The sequence below is a fragment of the Balaenoptera acutorostrata genome, chromosome 16 (assembly GCF_949987535.1).
Source record: "Balaenoptera acutorostrata chromosome 16, mBalAcu1.1, whole genome shotgun sequence".
NCBI classification, from domain to species: Eukaryota; Metazoa; Chordata; class Mammalia; order Artiodactyla; family Balaenopteridae; genus Balaenoptera; species Balaenoptera acutorostrata.
Genome location: NC_080079.1, coordinates 85,195,040 through 85,210,673, shown reverse-complemented (window position 1 = coordinate 85,210,673; position 15,634 = coordinate 85,195,040). Strand labels below are relative to the sequence as shown.

Below are 15,634 nucleotides of genomic sequence, written 5' to 3'. Positions count from 1 at the left end.
GTATCTAAATATACTTATTTCCATTATCAACTATTACTTGTGCATCTTTTCCTGCCAAAATCATCCTGTTAATGGACTCTTTTCTTCACATCACTTTGCTATTGTTTGTTTTTACCACAAAGACAAAAATCATAATTTTTTTCACAGAAAGAACAATGCAAGTTACTTGGGAAGACAACTCATGATTTATAATTTTTTTTTAATTCTGTAAATATTTTAAATTGTTCTAAAAATAACTGCTCACAGATGTTCTAAATGTTATTTTAAAATGTGCTTTTTGTTATGATTGTTTTAATAAGTATTCAATATTTATGAATCTCTGGTTTTTCTCTAAATATTGACATTTGTTAGTCATTACCAGGAATACTGTATGTTTCAGAGTTGCCAAGTAATAAACTATAAAAATATTTGGAAGTTATTCCTTGGATTTATTCAAACTATAGTTTGGCTATTTAAATCTTAAAAAGTCTATGCTGCATTTTTAAAATCTCTGAGGCTGATGGATTGTCCTCTACAGACAACATCTACTGCTGATGGACCTCCTTTGCAATTTGAAGTATATTTTACTGTTAGTAACATCACCACAATCGTTTATAGTAAAGATAGTTCACTGTGTCTGAGAAAGAGCAAAGCCAATCTTGGCATTGCAGATTTTCTACATATTGGTTTAATAAATACATACTGAATATCTTTTATGCTAGATTAAGAATACAAAGATTACCAAGACATCACTCCCCCTCAAGGAGTTCACGCCTCGAAATATCTCTCTTTATTTTCATTTTTTTTGTTTGTTTTCTCCTGTACAACTAAATAGTGGAATGTTATTTTAGAGCTATTAGGTACAAAGGTGGAGCGGGGAGGAGGGGCACGGTGCTGAGTGGACTGTGACTCTTTGTGAAAAAGGCATGAAAACTAAAGGTTTCAGCAGAAGAAACCTTCTGTTTCTTTTAATTTTCTTTGCGTTTTTCGTTTTCAAATCTTTTTCCTTTGGAGGAATCGTGATTTCAGGAAATCATACATATAATGTAAATACCTTAAAAGCAGCTATATTATAGGAATGAAAAGGAGAAATAGCATTGGCAACAAAATGACCAGGGCATTTTATTCTTTTCCTTTAAATAATTTGCCCGTAAATATTGGTTAAATTGAGTTAAGATTGCCCTACTTTAGAAGCTGGAAGCTCTAGAAGTTGCAGTGACTCTCTCAGGTCATTTAGATACTAAATAAACACAGGGATATTCTATCTCATTAACATAGATTAACATAATCCTGTTCCAAATGCTGCTTTTAAATGTTATGAAAACATCACAGGATGTTATTTTATTTTCTACTGAGTTAAATTTCTAACATTATGATTGTCTTTGTTTTTAGTAATGAAGCAGGGCCAGACTTTCAGATAAAGGTGGAAGTATATAGTTGCTGTACAGAAGACTCTTCTATAACCAACACACCAAAAAAATTAGCTAAGAAACTGAAGACCTCTATAAGCAAAGCTACAGGGAAGAAAATAAGTTCAGTGCTTCAAGAAGATCATGAAATGTGCTTGTCCTTCAGTTCTGCTATTTAGTAAGTTTTCTAATACGATATTTACAGCGATACAGTATAATTATATATTTGTGACATTTTAAAGTATTGTATATGGAGAATATCTTTACATTTTAAATGGGAAAAAACATCCTGAGGCAGGAATATAACTTGGTTGTCTGACATTTACCCAGCTGAGTTATCCTTAATACCTTCCTTTGAACGTAGAAAGTTGGGGCTTCCCTGGTGGCGCAGTGGTTAAGAATCTGCCTGCCAATGCAGGGGACACGGGTTCGAGCTCTGGTCCCGGGAAGATCCCACATGCCGCGGAGCAACTAAGCCCATGTGCCACAACTACTGAGGCTGCGCTTTAGAGCCCACAAGCCAAAACTACTGAAGCCCGCGCATCTAGAACCTGTGCTCTGAAGCAAGAGAAGCCACCGCAATGAGAAGCCCCCGCACCGCAACAAGGAGTAACCCCTGCTCGCCGCAACTAGAGAAAGCCCGCGTGCAGCAATGGAGACCCAATGCAGCCAAAAATAAATAAATAAATAAATAAATTTAAAAAAAGAAAGTAGAAAGTTGGGTGACAGTGTGCTTTTAGTGATTTGGAATTCCAGTATCTAGCAGAAAGATGAATTATATTTCTTGAAAAGGGACTATCTACGTGTTAAGTTGTTTGCTACATATCAGTCTACTAATTGGATTTCTGCATATGTCATGCATTAGTCTTAAAGATTTTTAAAAATATTTTATTTCTTTATAACAAAACCACATTACCATTATCACATCTAACAAAATAAAAAATAAGTTCTGAATATCATCTGATGTCCAGTCTGTGTTCAAATTGCCCCAATTCTGAGGAAGTTCTCTTCTGATCTGTGCAAGTCAAGATGCAAACAAGGTCTACAACATTGCATTTAGGTGAGTCTTTTAAGTTTCTTTTAATCTTTAACAATTTCCCATCTACTTTTTTCCTTGGCATTATTTATTGAAGAAGCCAGATCTTACAGATTTCCCATATTTTGAATTTATCTGATTACATCTTTGTGGTCTTTTTAAACATCTTTTTCTATCCCCTGTGTTTCCTACAACTTGTAGTCAGATCTAGAGGACGATTAGTTTCAGGTTCTCTTTTAGGACAATGTACTTTCTACTGTATCCCATTTGGAGGTCTTGTCTCACTTTTACTCATGTTAAAACTGATCAGTGGGTTCAGGTGTTGTCAGCCTGATCCATCCATTATAAAGTTCCCTATCAATCTTTTATCTAACGGTGTTAGCAGCTATTGCAGGTCATTGCAGGTCATTCATTATTTCATTAGGGGTTATAATTTGGTGACTTTCTAAATTTGTCCTTTATTTATTTATTTATTTATATTTTATCTTGATTCTTTTCTCTCTTTTTTAAAAAAAATATTTATTTATTTATTTTTGGCTGCGCTGGGTCTTTGTTGTTGCGCACAGGCTTTCTCTAGTTGCAGAGAGCAGGGGCTACTCTTCGTTGCGGTGCATGGGCTTCTCATTGCGGTGGCTTCTCTTGTTGCGGAGCATGAGCTCTAGGTGCGTGCGCTTCAGTAGTTGTGGCTCGTGGGCTCTAGAGCACAGGCTCAGTAGTTGTGGCGCGTGGGCTTAGTTGCTCCACGGCATGTGGGATCTTCCCGGACCAGGGCTCTAACCCATGTCTCCTGCATTGGCAGGCGGATTCTTAACCACTGCGCCACCAGGGAAGTTCTGCATTTATTTTTAAACCTAGAATTCTCTCAAAGAAGAACTTTCTTTCGTTAACTCTCTGGATATAAATGCAAAAAAGTTGGTGGAGGATAAGGAGGAAAAAAATACTTGGTTTTTTTATTTCCCCAATTTTAGAATAATAAGTTGATGTTCTAGCATGGAAGTGATAAATGTTTTATTTGAACTCTTGTATTTTTATATATTTGTGTTTCAGTCTATTACAGTTATTCTCCTTGAAGCCAATTTGTCCCATCTTTGATCAGTGGGAAACCTTTAAGCTGACTCTGCGTCCTTTTGACACAACCTAATCTCTGATTAGCTTCTTTGCTTTCTGGCCAGGGAACATGTTCCATGTTCATCTTTTGTTTTTCTGCCCACACTTGGAATCGCCATCTCTTCAAGGAGCCCTGGTTTCTTTCAGATACTTTCTTTAAACACTGTGTTTGTTTCTTTACAAGTATTTTTATCTTTATGTTTCTTGGGAAAACTGTTGTACAGGCTGCATTCCTAGAATTTCTTTTCATGTCTTGGTAGGGTTGGCTCTTCAGCATATAAGTAATTTTACTGTAATTACAAAAAGCAAAATATTTTAGGTGTAGATCCTGGAAATATCAATCATCAAAATGTAACTAGGGCTTCCCTGGTGGCACAGTGGTTGAGAATCTGCCTGCCAATGCAGGGGACACGGGTTCGAGCCCTGGTCTGGGAAGATCCCACATGCCGTGGAGCAACTGGGCCCGTGAGCCACAAATACTGAGCCTGCGCGTCTGGAGCCTGTGCTCCGCAACAAGAGAGGCCGTGATAGTGAGAGGCCTGCGCACTGTGATGAAGAGTGGCCCCCACTTGCCACAACTGGAGAAAGCCCTCGCACAGAAACGAAGACCCAACACAGCCATAAATAAATAAAATTTTTAAAAAAAGGAACCGTGTGCTAAAAAAAAAAAAAAGTAACTAAATAACTCTTCATATCAGATATATTACATGTGAAAGTGACTTGGGACTCTAGCATTGTGGCTTTCAGTTTATTTTGATTGAGACCCACAGTAAGAAATACATTTAAATTATTACTGAATGCACAGTAACATAAGCAGACAGATTTCGTGAAGGAATACTTAGCCCTTGCTATTTATAGTATAGTCACTTGACTTTTTTTATTCTAGTTATTTTCAGTTTCTTTTAATTCCGTTTATGAATCATTAAATTGATTTCATGATTGTTGAATGGGTCCCATCCACTGAAAGAAAGAAGGCATAGAAGATGTAAATCTTTGCTAATATAAATGTCGTTAAAAAGGAGGAAGGGAGACCCTTTAATTTTCTTCCTTTAGAATTAAGACCATCTTAAAACTTTTCTAGATTAAGATGATATCAAGTATTTGCTGGAAAATGCTTTAATTCAACTATAAGGTAATGGAACTCTGTCTTTTTGATGATTGAATGAACAATTGTATTTCTAGTTTGAAGCATAGATTTTAGAACTGAAAGAGATAATCACCAAGTTTAGTAGTTTTAAAACGTTTTTAAGCAGCAAAATTCTTTACTTAAAAAAAAAAAACAGGACCAACATAGGCAGAACACTCTATGACATAAATCACAGCAAGATCCTTTTTGACCCACCTCCTAGAGAAATGGAAACAAAAACGAAAATAAACAAATGGGACCTAATGAAACTTAAAAGCTTTTGCACAGCAAAGGAAACCATAAACAAGACCAAAAGACAACCCTCAGAATGGGAGAAAATATTTGCAAACGAAGCAACTGACAAAGGATTAATCTCCAGAATTTACAAGCAGCTCATGCAGCTCAGTATCAAAAGAAACAAACAACCCAATCCAAAAATGGGCAGAAGACCTAAATAGACATTTCTCCAAAGAAGATATACAGATTGCCAACAAACACATGAAAGGATGCTCAACATCACTAATCATTAGAGAAATACAAGTCAAAACTACAATGAGGTATCACTTCACACTGATCATCAAAATATCTACAAACAGTAAATGCTGGAGAGAGTGTGGAGAAAAGGGAACCCTCTTGCACTGTTGGTGGGAATGTAAATTGATACAGCCACTATGGAGAACAGTATGGAGGTTCCTTAAAAAACTAAAGATAGAACTACCATACGACCCAGCAATCCCACTACTGGGCATATACCCTGAGGAAACCATAATTCAAAAAGAGTCATGTACCACAATGTTCATTGCAGCTCTGTTTACAATAGCCAGGACATGGAAGCAACCTAAGTGTCCATCGACAGGTGAATGGATAAACAAGATGTGACACATATATACAATGGAATATCACTCAGCCATAAAAAGGAACGAAACTGAGTTATTTGTAGTGAGGTGGATGCACCTAGAGTCTGTCATACAGAGTGAAGTAAGTCAGAAAGAGAAAAACAAATACCGTATGCTAAGACATATATATGGAATCTAAAAAAAAAGGTTCTGAAGAACATAGGGCCAGGACAGGAATAAAGACACAGACGTAGAGAATGGACTTGAGGACACAGGGAGGGGGAAGGGTAAGCTGGGACGAAGTGAGAGAGTGGCATGGACATATATACACTACCAAATGTAAAATAGATAGCTAGTGGGAAGCAGCCACATAGCACAGGGAGATCAGCTTGGTGCTTTGTGACCACCTAGAGGGGTGGGATAGGGAAGGTGGGAGGGAGAGGCAAGAGGGAGGAGATATGGGGATATATGTATATGTATAGCTGATTCACTTTGTTATAAAGCAGAAACTAACACACCATTGTAAAGCAATTATACTCCAATAAAGATGTTAAAAAAAAAAAAACAGGACTAGTAGTGTCCTGAACAAGTTACGTTATTTCCTGGGCCTCAGTTTTCTCATGAAAGGTAAGGATGCTTAGACATAATCATCTATTTTTAGAAGGCTCCTTAGAGACATTTTAGGGTTTTAAATACCTTTCAAGCATATAAAAACAATGAGTGGGCTTCTCAAACAGTTTAAAATTTCATTGTTTGTCAGGGAATACTTGATTTTTTTATCCTGTCATTTATTATTTGTGTGACCCAAGACAGATTAATTTACTCTGGGTTTTTATTTTTCCCTCTGTAAAATGGGAATAATAATAATGTAATAATATCTAACTCCATTGGATTATTATGAGATTCAAAAAGGTAATTCATGAACTTGGTATGTAGTAAGCATTTAATAAATGTAGTTGTTACTATTATTGTTACTATTTTTACTGTTCTGAGACCAGTGCTTTTTCTGAAATTCTTTTTCAAATTCATGCTGAAGCACTTCAGTTTAGAAACCTTCATAGGATTATAAAATGTAGACAGATATTTTAAAACTGAAAAACCAATGTTTATCATTTCATAGAAGATACTCTAAGTGATGTTGGAACTTGTGTTTAACCTATACTCCTCTTCAAAGCCTAGAGGTGTTTTTGAGAATAACATTATTGCTATTAAGCTCTTTGTAATAGGGACTGACATATTTGTCTTGAAGTGTTCATTCTCCTATTCAGATTTGTCATTCTATTTGGTTTATTCCTGAATCCAAACACCAATTTTCCTTATCAACATTTCCCATGAAACTTGCATGCCATTTGCTTATTTATACCATTAAAACTGATCAAAAGATAGGGTAAAACCTTTTATAACATTTCACTAAATTATATTCTTCTAATAACAGCATTCTTTTGAGCTTCTGGTGTGAATGCCAAGTATACTAGGTTAAACTCATAGCCCAGGACTACTCTTACCTGATACTTCCTTAACTGACCACTTCAGCACCCTGATAGGAGTTTGAGAATAGCATTAGTAATCAGAATGCATAAGAGGATCAATTTTTATTTCTTTAATAGTGATCTAGTTCAATGAGAAGATTCCTAATATAGCTTTTAATTTTTAACCAAAATGGGCAAACTATATCTTCCCTAATAATATGGCATGTGCCCAAATATAGCTGTTCTTCCTGACAAAAGAGTGCATTTTTTTCAGACTACCGTTTAAGGTAGTCATTTATTTTTTCATAACATTTTTGGAACCCCCGCTCCATCAAATGTTACAACAATTGGCCTATTTGTTTTAAAAAAAAATGTAGCTGATTAAACTTTTGGGAACTCAATATTAGGGTTGGCTAAGAAGAATGAGAGTAATGTTTTAGTAAGAAAATGTTACCCTGACAAGAATGTTTTAAAACTGAGATCATTGTTGATTTTGGAAGCATTGGCATTGTAATTAGTCATGGTTTAAAAATGAAGTAACTTGAAATATCATCATAAAGTATTGTTTGATCTGAAAGAAGACAGTGAACATTTTTGGTAATTTTTAGCATGCTCCCTGGTGTGATTCATTTACTCATTTTATTTGTGGAATTTAGCTTACTGAAATTCCTGTAGCTAGATTTTCCCAGTGTTTCTAATAGCTGAATTAACTATTTTATGCTCCTTGAGAACCATTTAGTACATTATTCTTCATTGTATAAATTGTAATTTTAAACAATTGTGAAAACTAGTAAAATTGAGAGTGATTATTTACTGGACAAAAATGTGTATTAAAAAAAATAAGCCGCTATACTACATTTTAAATTAGATTGAAGTTACAAAACAAATATCCTTGTGCAGAATAAGTGGATTATTTATGTTTTGAGGAACAGTGGTGTTAATGGTTTGGTAGTGTGAAAGATAATGCAGTGTTCAAAAATAACTAAGGAATTACTCACCTATTGGGTATAATTTTGTTTATTCATTCATTTAATCATCTTAGAAATGATAATTCAGCAGTTATGTCACATGGTACTTTGGATTTAAACGTTAGTAAGTCATGTTTCCTGCACTCAAAATTCTTAAGGAAGTATGAAGGTAGTAAGTAAAGTATAGTGGGATTCTGCTTCCAGTGTACCACTTGCTAGTTACAGGCAAGTCAATTACATTCTCTGAACTTCAGTTTCATCGTTTGAAAATATGGACCGAAATATCTGCCCTGCCTACCTTAAGTAGTTATTGTGAACTGTTAAAGATATTGCTTGTTAAAGTGCCTTAAACTGCACATAGGTAGATGTAGTATTACAAAGCTTTGCATGTCTCTGATTTTTGGGGGAGGTTTTCATCCTACTACCACTTCACAAATCCTACGGCATTTATTATTTCATTACAAAAGTAATATAAACTTGAGTAATAGAATCTAGAAGAGAAAAAAATGTATTCATAGTTCACCCTAAATCAAATACTTTTTATAATTTTGAACTGATATTTTTCCTCCAGGTTTAAAAATTCCTAGCTTTGGGGGATAGATATTCATAATTACACTACACATTCATATACATGCATATATATATACACACACACATTTTCTTCTTGAGTTATTACAGAGTCTTCACATGATCATTTTAATGACTATCTATCAACTGTCTCTCTCGTAGCTTATTCTTAGGGGAGGTTATCAATAATTTTTTTTGTATTGTTATTTTAAGATGTGTAATTCATTGGAAATAGAGGCAAATGTATTACATGTTTACCGTAAAGTAGTTGAGGAAAAGATGTCTTAGTTACAATTACTTTTTAAGGCCTGAGAAAAAAATTAAACATATACTTGGGTCATCACATAATTTTAGCCTCTTCTGCCACACAGGTTGTCACCTCTCCAGCGCACTCAGTGCAAATGCACAGCCTATAACATAGCTACTTCCTGTGCGCACTAAAAGCAGTATTTCATACTGCACTGTGTATGGAAATGATGCTATTCCTGAAGTGACGCATACTCTAATGTTTTTAGTGGTCAGCGAGAATAAATTACATCACTGCTAAATATAAAACACAAAGTATCTTCATTCTCTTTCTCTCCCAGTCTCTGCCTCTCATTATTTCAGGTATTTTTCTTGTTGGATTTAAAATACATATAGACTGTCCATCTAATACCTTGACCTCTAAGTTTGATGACCTCCTTGCCTCCATTGATCTTGTTCTCGTACCTATTTTAGCCATCCACCCCACAGTTGTACCCTAGATCTTGTCTGGTCTCTGTAGTAGTGTCCCACACTATCTACCACCTCCCACCTTTCCAGCTTTCTCCTTTCAGTACTCCGACTCCAACTTAGCTGAAGTTCCATGATTTACCATTTTGTTCTTTCCTAGCATTTCTCTCCTTTTGTCATACTTACCTTGGAAAAACTTCAACCTTGGTAAAATCCTGCCTTTAGCTCTTCTACACCTGCACTCACGAGGAGTAGATGAGGAACCTGGAGAAAACAGTCATACTGACTGGTCTCACTTGAGAGGGATCACTAACCTTAAGTGAGTTCCAGTGTGTGCAATCCTACTAAGTGTCTGTAGCCCTCCACTTTACCTCTCGTCAGAGTATTTCACATTGTGTCACTCTCTCTTATGAAACCTCCAATACCCACTCCTCTCCACTCATTATTCAAAGCTGATGACTTCATTTCCTGTATCACTGATTCTGCTGAAGTAATCAGAAGAGAACTTGCATATCCTCCATCAACCAAATCTATCAGCCTACCTGCATCTGTATCTTTATTTGCTGCTTTCCTTCCTTGTAACTGCCTTTGCTCCATCTGAGGCCACCTACCTGTACACTAGATCCCATCTTCTCAAGTACGCAGAAGTAGGCTCCTGCACGTCCCCCCCTTCTACTACATCTTCAGTTTTTCTTCTCCTGCATCATTTCCAAAAACATACAAACATGCTGAAATACCTCACATTTCTTCTGCCCCATTTCACAGCTATCCTTTACAGAAAAGTTTTTTATATTCTCTATCTCCACTTTTTGTCCTCCCATTCTCTCTCGAACCATTTCAGTCAAGTTTCATTCATCGTTCAGAAACTGCTCTTGCCAAGGTCAGCAGTGATCTACATGTTGCCAAATACCATGGTCATTTATCATTATTCCTCCTCCTGGACCTTTCAGCATTATTCAACACAACTGATCACTCTCCTGAAACACTTTTTGAACTTGGCTTCCAGGATACCACTTTCGGGGTTTCTCTTCTGCCTCAGTGACTGTCCCTTGCCTGTCTCCTTTGTTCATTGCTCTTCAACTTAATCTGAAATGATGGAGTACTTGTGTCCCAATATTCAGTTCACACATTTTATTTAACTAACTTTCATTAAATTTCATCTATATACTGGTAACTCCCAAATTTAATTTCTTGAATAGTTTTTCCTCTCCTAACTGCAGATTCATATATCCACCTGCCTACCCTACAGCCCATTCTCAAACTTAATCTGTTCAAAACTAAATTCTTACTTCCCATATCCGTTCTCTCAGTCAGCCTCCTTGCAGTTAATGACAATTCGCCTTTTCTAGTTGCTCAGGCCAAAAGCCTTGGAGTTGTCCTTGACTCTGTCCTTTCTTTTACCTCCCATGACCACATTGGGTCAACTTTAAGACTATATCAGGAATCTTACCACTTCTCACCACCCCATCAACTACCACCCTGTTCCAGGCCTGCATCAGCTCTGGACTGGTGAGGTGCAGTAGCTTTCTAGTTGGCATTACCATTTTCACTCTTGGCCTCTGTGGTCTGTTCTCAACATGGCAGCCAGAGGGATCATTTAAAAATACAAGTCATATCATAGCATATGCCTCTGCTCCAAATCTACCACTTGCTTCCCATCTCACTCAGAATAAAATCCAGGGTCCTTATCGTGCTCTACAGGGCATACCCTACTGCAGTGTAGACTGTCTGCCCCTTCTTACCTTTTAGACATCTTGTCTTACTCTCCCTCACTGTACTCCAGCCACACAGCCGTCTTGTTGTTTGTCAGATACACCTAGCATCACTTATCCACTTACTGTCAATAATCTGTTCCTGAAAATAACATATTTTGCACTAAAATGCTGATAGGGAGTCTAGTTACCATTATTTTAAGTAGGAAAAATTGTAATGTAGTTGCATAAAACCTATGTATCAGTGACAAATTATCATGTTGAGATCATGTTTAACACATTGTGCCGTGATCACCAAACAACTCATATGATTGTTAATAGGCAGTTTTGTGTGTAGTAATATTTACTCTTCCATTCTAATTGCTGTTCTCAATTGCTCCTATTCTTTCTCTACAGTTTTTTAAAATACTTCCTCCACTTTGGGGGGGCACTTTTTATGTAACAGTAGGGAAAAATAAGAGCTAATTATGGAAGGCACTATAGAAATTTGTTCAGGATAAGTGAAAATAGCAGAGAATGGCCCACACTGAGAATGAGGCTAGTGCCTCTTAGCTCTAGCAACAGTGGAGATTTGCTGATACTTAGTGGACTTCCCCAGTAATCTACATAGGAGTCTGAATTATACCAATCATATTCAGAATGTAACTTAAAATTCTACTCATGCATTGTTTTGTTAAAATTTTTTTGTTGAGTTTTGGAGAAAGAAACATAAATTTTCCTGTGTAAACACTGACAAAAAACATTGGCTGGTGAGAGATATCTCTGGTCTATGTTGGTTGTATATTAAAAACTAAGATAAAGCAAACCAATAAATCAAATGCTTTAAGCCTTAAACTTATACAGTAGTGTATGGCAATTATTTCTCAATAAAACTGAAAGAAATACCCAAAACCAAGAGGCATTCTCCCAGGGAACAACATTCCGTCTGGTATGCCATTGTTTATTAAAGAAGTGCGTGCATGCATTGCATTCTTGCTACATGTATATATATTTTTTGTGATAGAGATTTTATTACATATTTAGTAAGAGACAAAGAAGGTTAATGAAACATATCACCTGGCCCAATTAATAAAAATTCTCATCAGACTTTACATGGTAATTCTATTTTTAATTTTTTGAAGAATGACCATACTATTTTCCATAGTGGTTGTACCATTTTACGTTTCCATCAGCAGTGCACAATGGTTCCAGTTTGTCCACATCCTGGCCAACACTCGTTGCTTTGTTTCTTTTTATTTATTTATTTTAATAATGGCCATCCTAATGGGTGTGAAGTGGTTTCTCATTGTGGTTTTGATTAGTGTTTTCCTAAGGATTAATGATCTTGAGTACCTCTTCATGTTTTTATTGGCCATTTGTATATTTTCTTTGGAGAAATGTCTGTTTAAGACCTTTGCCCGTTTTTTAATCGGGTTGTTTATTTTGTTGTTGTTGAACATCTAAATATTTTATGTAGTGGAATATATACTAAAATACTTAAAACATGTCTTTTTTCTCACTATTAGTGGTGCAAAGTACAGTTTGCTAGCTCATACTACGCTGAGCTTGGAAAGTGCTGAGAATAGCTTCAAGACCCATAATCTGTCTATTAATGGGGATGGTAAGTACAGTCTATATTTTACTTATTATACGTGTTATGTCAATATGTGTGTGGTGACAGTAATAATTTTTAATTTTAATATGTTCCTCTGAAGTGGTTATTGGCTTAAATAATGTAGGCACGAGTGACTCTGTGGATTCTTGAAAATATGCCTGTCCCTTTTGCTCAAAAGCAGAAGGTTTATTTTTCTCTTTCTACTGTTTGCTAGAGATTTGTTTGTGAGGCTTGCTTGGAGAGAACAGAAAGGTTTTGCATATTCTGAATCCTTGTCTTTGACTTGAAATTGGTGACTTTACCACTCTTCTAGTTGTCAAAGATGTATCTTATTTTTAAATTTGAAATTGAGGAAGTCAATAAAAGCATGAAGAGGTACTCAAGATCATTAATCCTTAGGAAAACACAAATCAAAACCACAATGAGAAACCACTTCACACCCATTAGGATGGCCATTATTAAAAATAAATAAATACAAAGAAACAGAAAGTAACGAGTGTTGGCCAGGATGTGGACAAACTGGAACCATTGTGCACTGCTGATGGAAACGTAAAATGGTACAACCACTATGGAAAACAGTGTGGTCATTCTTCAAAAAATTAAAAATAGAATTACCATGTAAAGTCTGATGAGAATTTTTATTAATTGGGCCAGGTGATATGTTTCATTAACCTTCTTTGTCTCTTACTAAATATGTAATAAAATCTCTATCACAAAAAATATATATACATGTAGCAAGAATGCAATGCATGCATGCACTTCTTTAATAAACAATGGCATACCGGACGGAATGTTGTTCCCTGGGAGAATGCCTCTTGGTTTTGGGTATTTTTTTCAGTTTTATTGAGAAATAATTACCATACATTACTGTATAAGTTTAAGGCTTAAAGCATTTGATTTATTGGGGTTTGATTAGTTTTTAACATACAACCAACATAGACCAGAGATATCTCTCACTAGCCAATATTTTTGTCAGTGTTTACACAGGAAACTTTATGTTTTTCTCCAAAACTTGACAAAAAAATTTTAACATACATAAAAAAATTTTGATGATGAGCAAAAAGTCACTATGGAGACATAATATGATTCCATCTACATCAAGTTCAAACCAGTAAGAGCTAAATTATATTTTTTAGGGAAGCACACATAAGTGGTAAAACCATAAAGAACACAAGGAAGTGAATACCATACAAGTTGGGTCATATTTACACCTAGGTAACTGAGGAGAAGTAGTGTTGCCAATGTTTTATTTCTTGACACAGAGATGGTTATGCACATATTCATCTCATAATTATTTGTTAAACCATACATTTATATTTTATGAACTTTCCTCTATTTTGAATGTAATTTTTTAGTGCGAAACTTAAAAAATGTACAGAGCCATCTATTTTTACAACAAAAGGTATAAGGAAGGTAGTATATAATTTTATATATTATACTTCAAAAAATGAAAAATAATAAGTAACCCAAATCATATTTCCAAACCACTTTACCAACACTACTCTATATTTTTCATCATAGGTAAAAATAATCTTGGAGCGTGGAGAGTGCTCCTGCTGTTGTACAAATCTTCTAATCACTTACCTCCCTTCTTCACCTTGCTATATATTTCTTTTTAATAAACTATAACTACAAATTATCATCTAGAGAAAAAGGTTTAAGATTAATTTAGCCCTACCTTCCCGTATATCCTCTGCTTGCTACCAACAAAAGGTAGGCATGAGTGATTCTGTGGATCACTTGTTACGTCAGTATATGTTATGTCAATATATGTGTAAACACTGACAAAAACATTGACTAGAGAGAGGTATCTCTGGTCTATGATGGTTGTATATTAAAAACCAGTATAAATCAAACCAGTATTTTACATTCAATATCAAATAGTTTATAACCCATATTATATGATATTAAGTATTTGAGTTTAAATCTACCATCATATTCTGTTTTCGGTTTGTCTTACTTATTCCATGGTGGTTTTCTCTTTCTTGTGTCTTTAAGGATTGATAGTTTTATCATTTCAGTTTTTCCTTGTTCTAATTAAAGTTATAATTCTTTTTCTCATCTTTTAGACATTACCTCTAGAAATTTTATTAATCATACTTAAGTCTAATATTAAAAGATAATTTTACCTTTTTCTCAGATCCTGCAAGGACTTTAGAATAAACTCCATTTCTTTGACATATGTGCTGTTGTTATATATTATAATTCTGTTTGGTTTTTAAATTTCACAAGATGTTTTATACACTTAATATTTATTTAGATTTGCCTGCATGTTTCCATGTACTGCTTGTGTCTTATACCTTACATCTGGGATTATTTTCCTGCTGCTTGAAGTGTAATCCTTAGAATTTATTTTAGTATGTTCTGCTAATATCATACTTCTTAGTTCTTTGTGTATGTCTGAAGATGACTTTGTTTAGCTTCATTCTTGAAAGATATTTTTTACATGCTGTAGAAGTTCGGCACTTTAATATTTTACTTTGTGAATATTAAAGATATAATTCCAGTACCTTCTGGCATCTTGTACTGGCTGTCGAAAATCATTTGTCAGTGTGTTGCTTCTGTGAAGGTAACTTTTCATTTTCTGTCTGTCTTTGGTTTTCTGAAGTTTCACCATGCTATAGGTGTAGAATTTAATTTTATTTATGCTGCTTTTGGAAATCCTTGAACTTCTTTAAATTGATGGATGTCTTTCATTATTTCTGGACAAAATCTTACTTCTCTATTCAGGCAGCCTCTGATCCATTCTCTTGCCTTTCTCCCTGTAGCATTCCTAGTAAACCTATGTTAGTCTTTCTGACTGTATCCTCTATGTTTAGTACCCTTTATGATGTATTCCTCATCTTTTTGTCTGTCTTTGCTGCTTTTCTGGATTTTTAATGCACCATCTTCTATTTCCTTTATTCTCTTTGCAGCTCTGTCTGATCTGCTGATAAATCTGTATACCAAGTTCTTCATTTCACTTATTGTACTTCTTATTTCTAGAAGTTCTGTTTGACTTTTTCAAATCTGCTATGCTACTTTTCACTTTTTATTCTCTGCATATATTGTTAATATTATCTTTTAGGTTTTTATTAAAAGAGTAGGCATAGCTGTTTTATAGTCTATGGCTAATGA

The 15,634-nt window shown here is 35.1% G+C and overlaps 1 protein-coding gene across 7 annotated transcripts in view; it reads left to right on the top strand.

Annotated features, from left to right (window-relative positions):
• The window catches only part of RTKN2 (rhotekin 2), a 127,562-nt gene that overhangs the window by 34,811 nt on the left and 77,117 nt on the right, over positions 1-15,634 (top strand). For all 7 annotated transcript variants that reach the window (XR_009005592.1, XR_450063.2, XM_007170844.2 and 4 more), the window contains 2 exons: positions 1,372-1,566; positions 12,429-12,523. Coding sequence is in view for 5 of the 7 variants with exons in the window: in XM_007170844.2 (XP_007170906.2) it covers positions 1,372-1,566; positions 12,429-12,523 (290 nt within the window). In the remaining 2 variants the exon portion in view is untranslated. The remainder of the gene's footprint in view (positions 1-1,371; positions 1,567-12,428; positions 12,524-15,634) is intronic.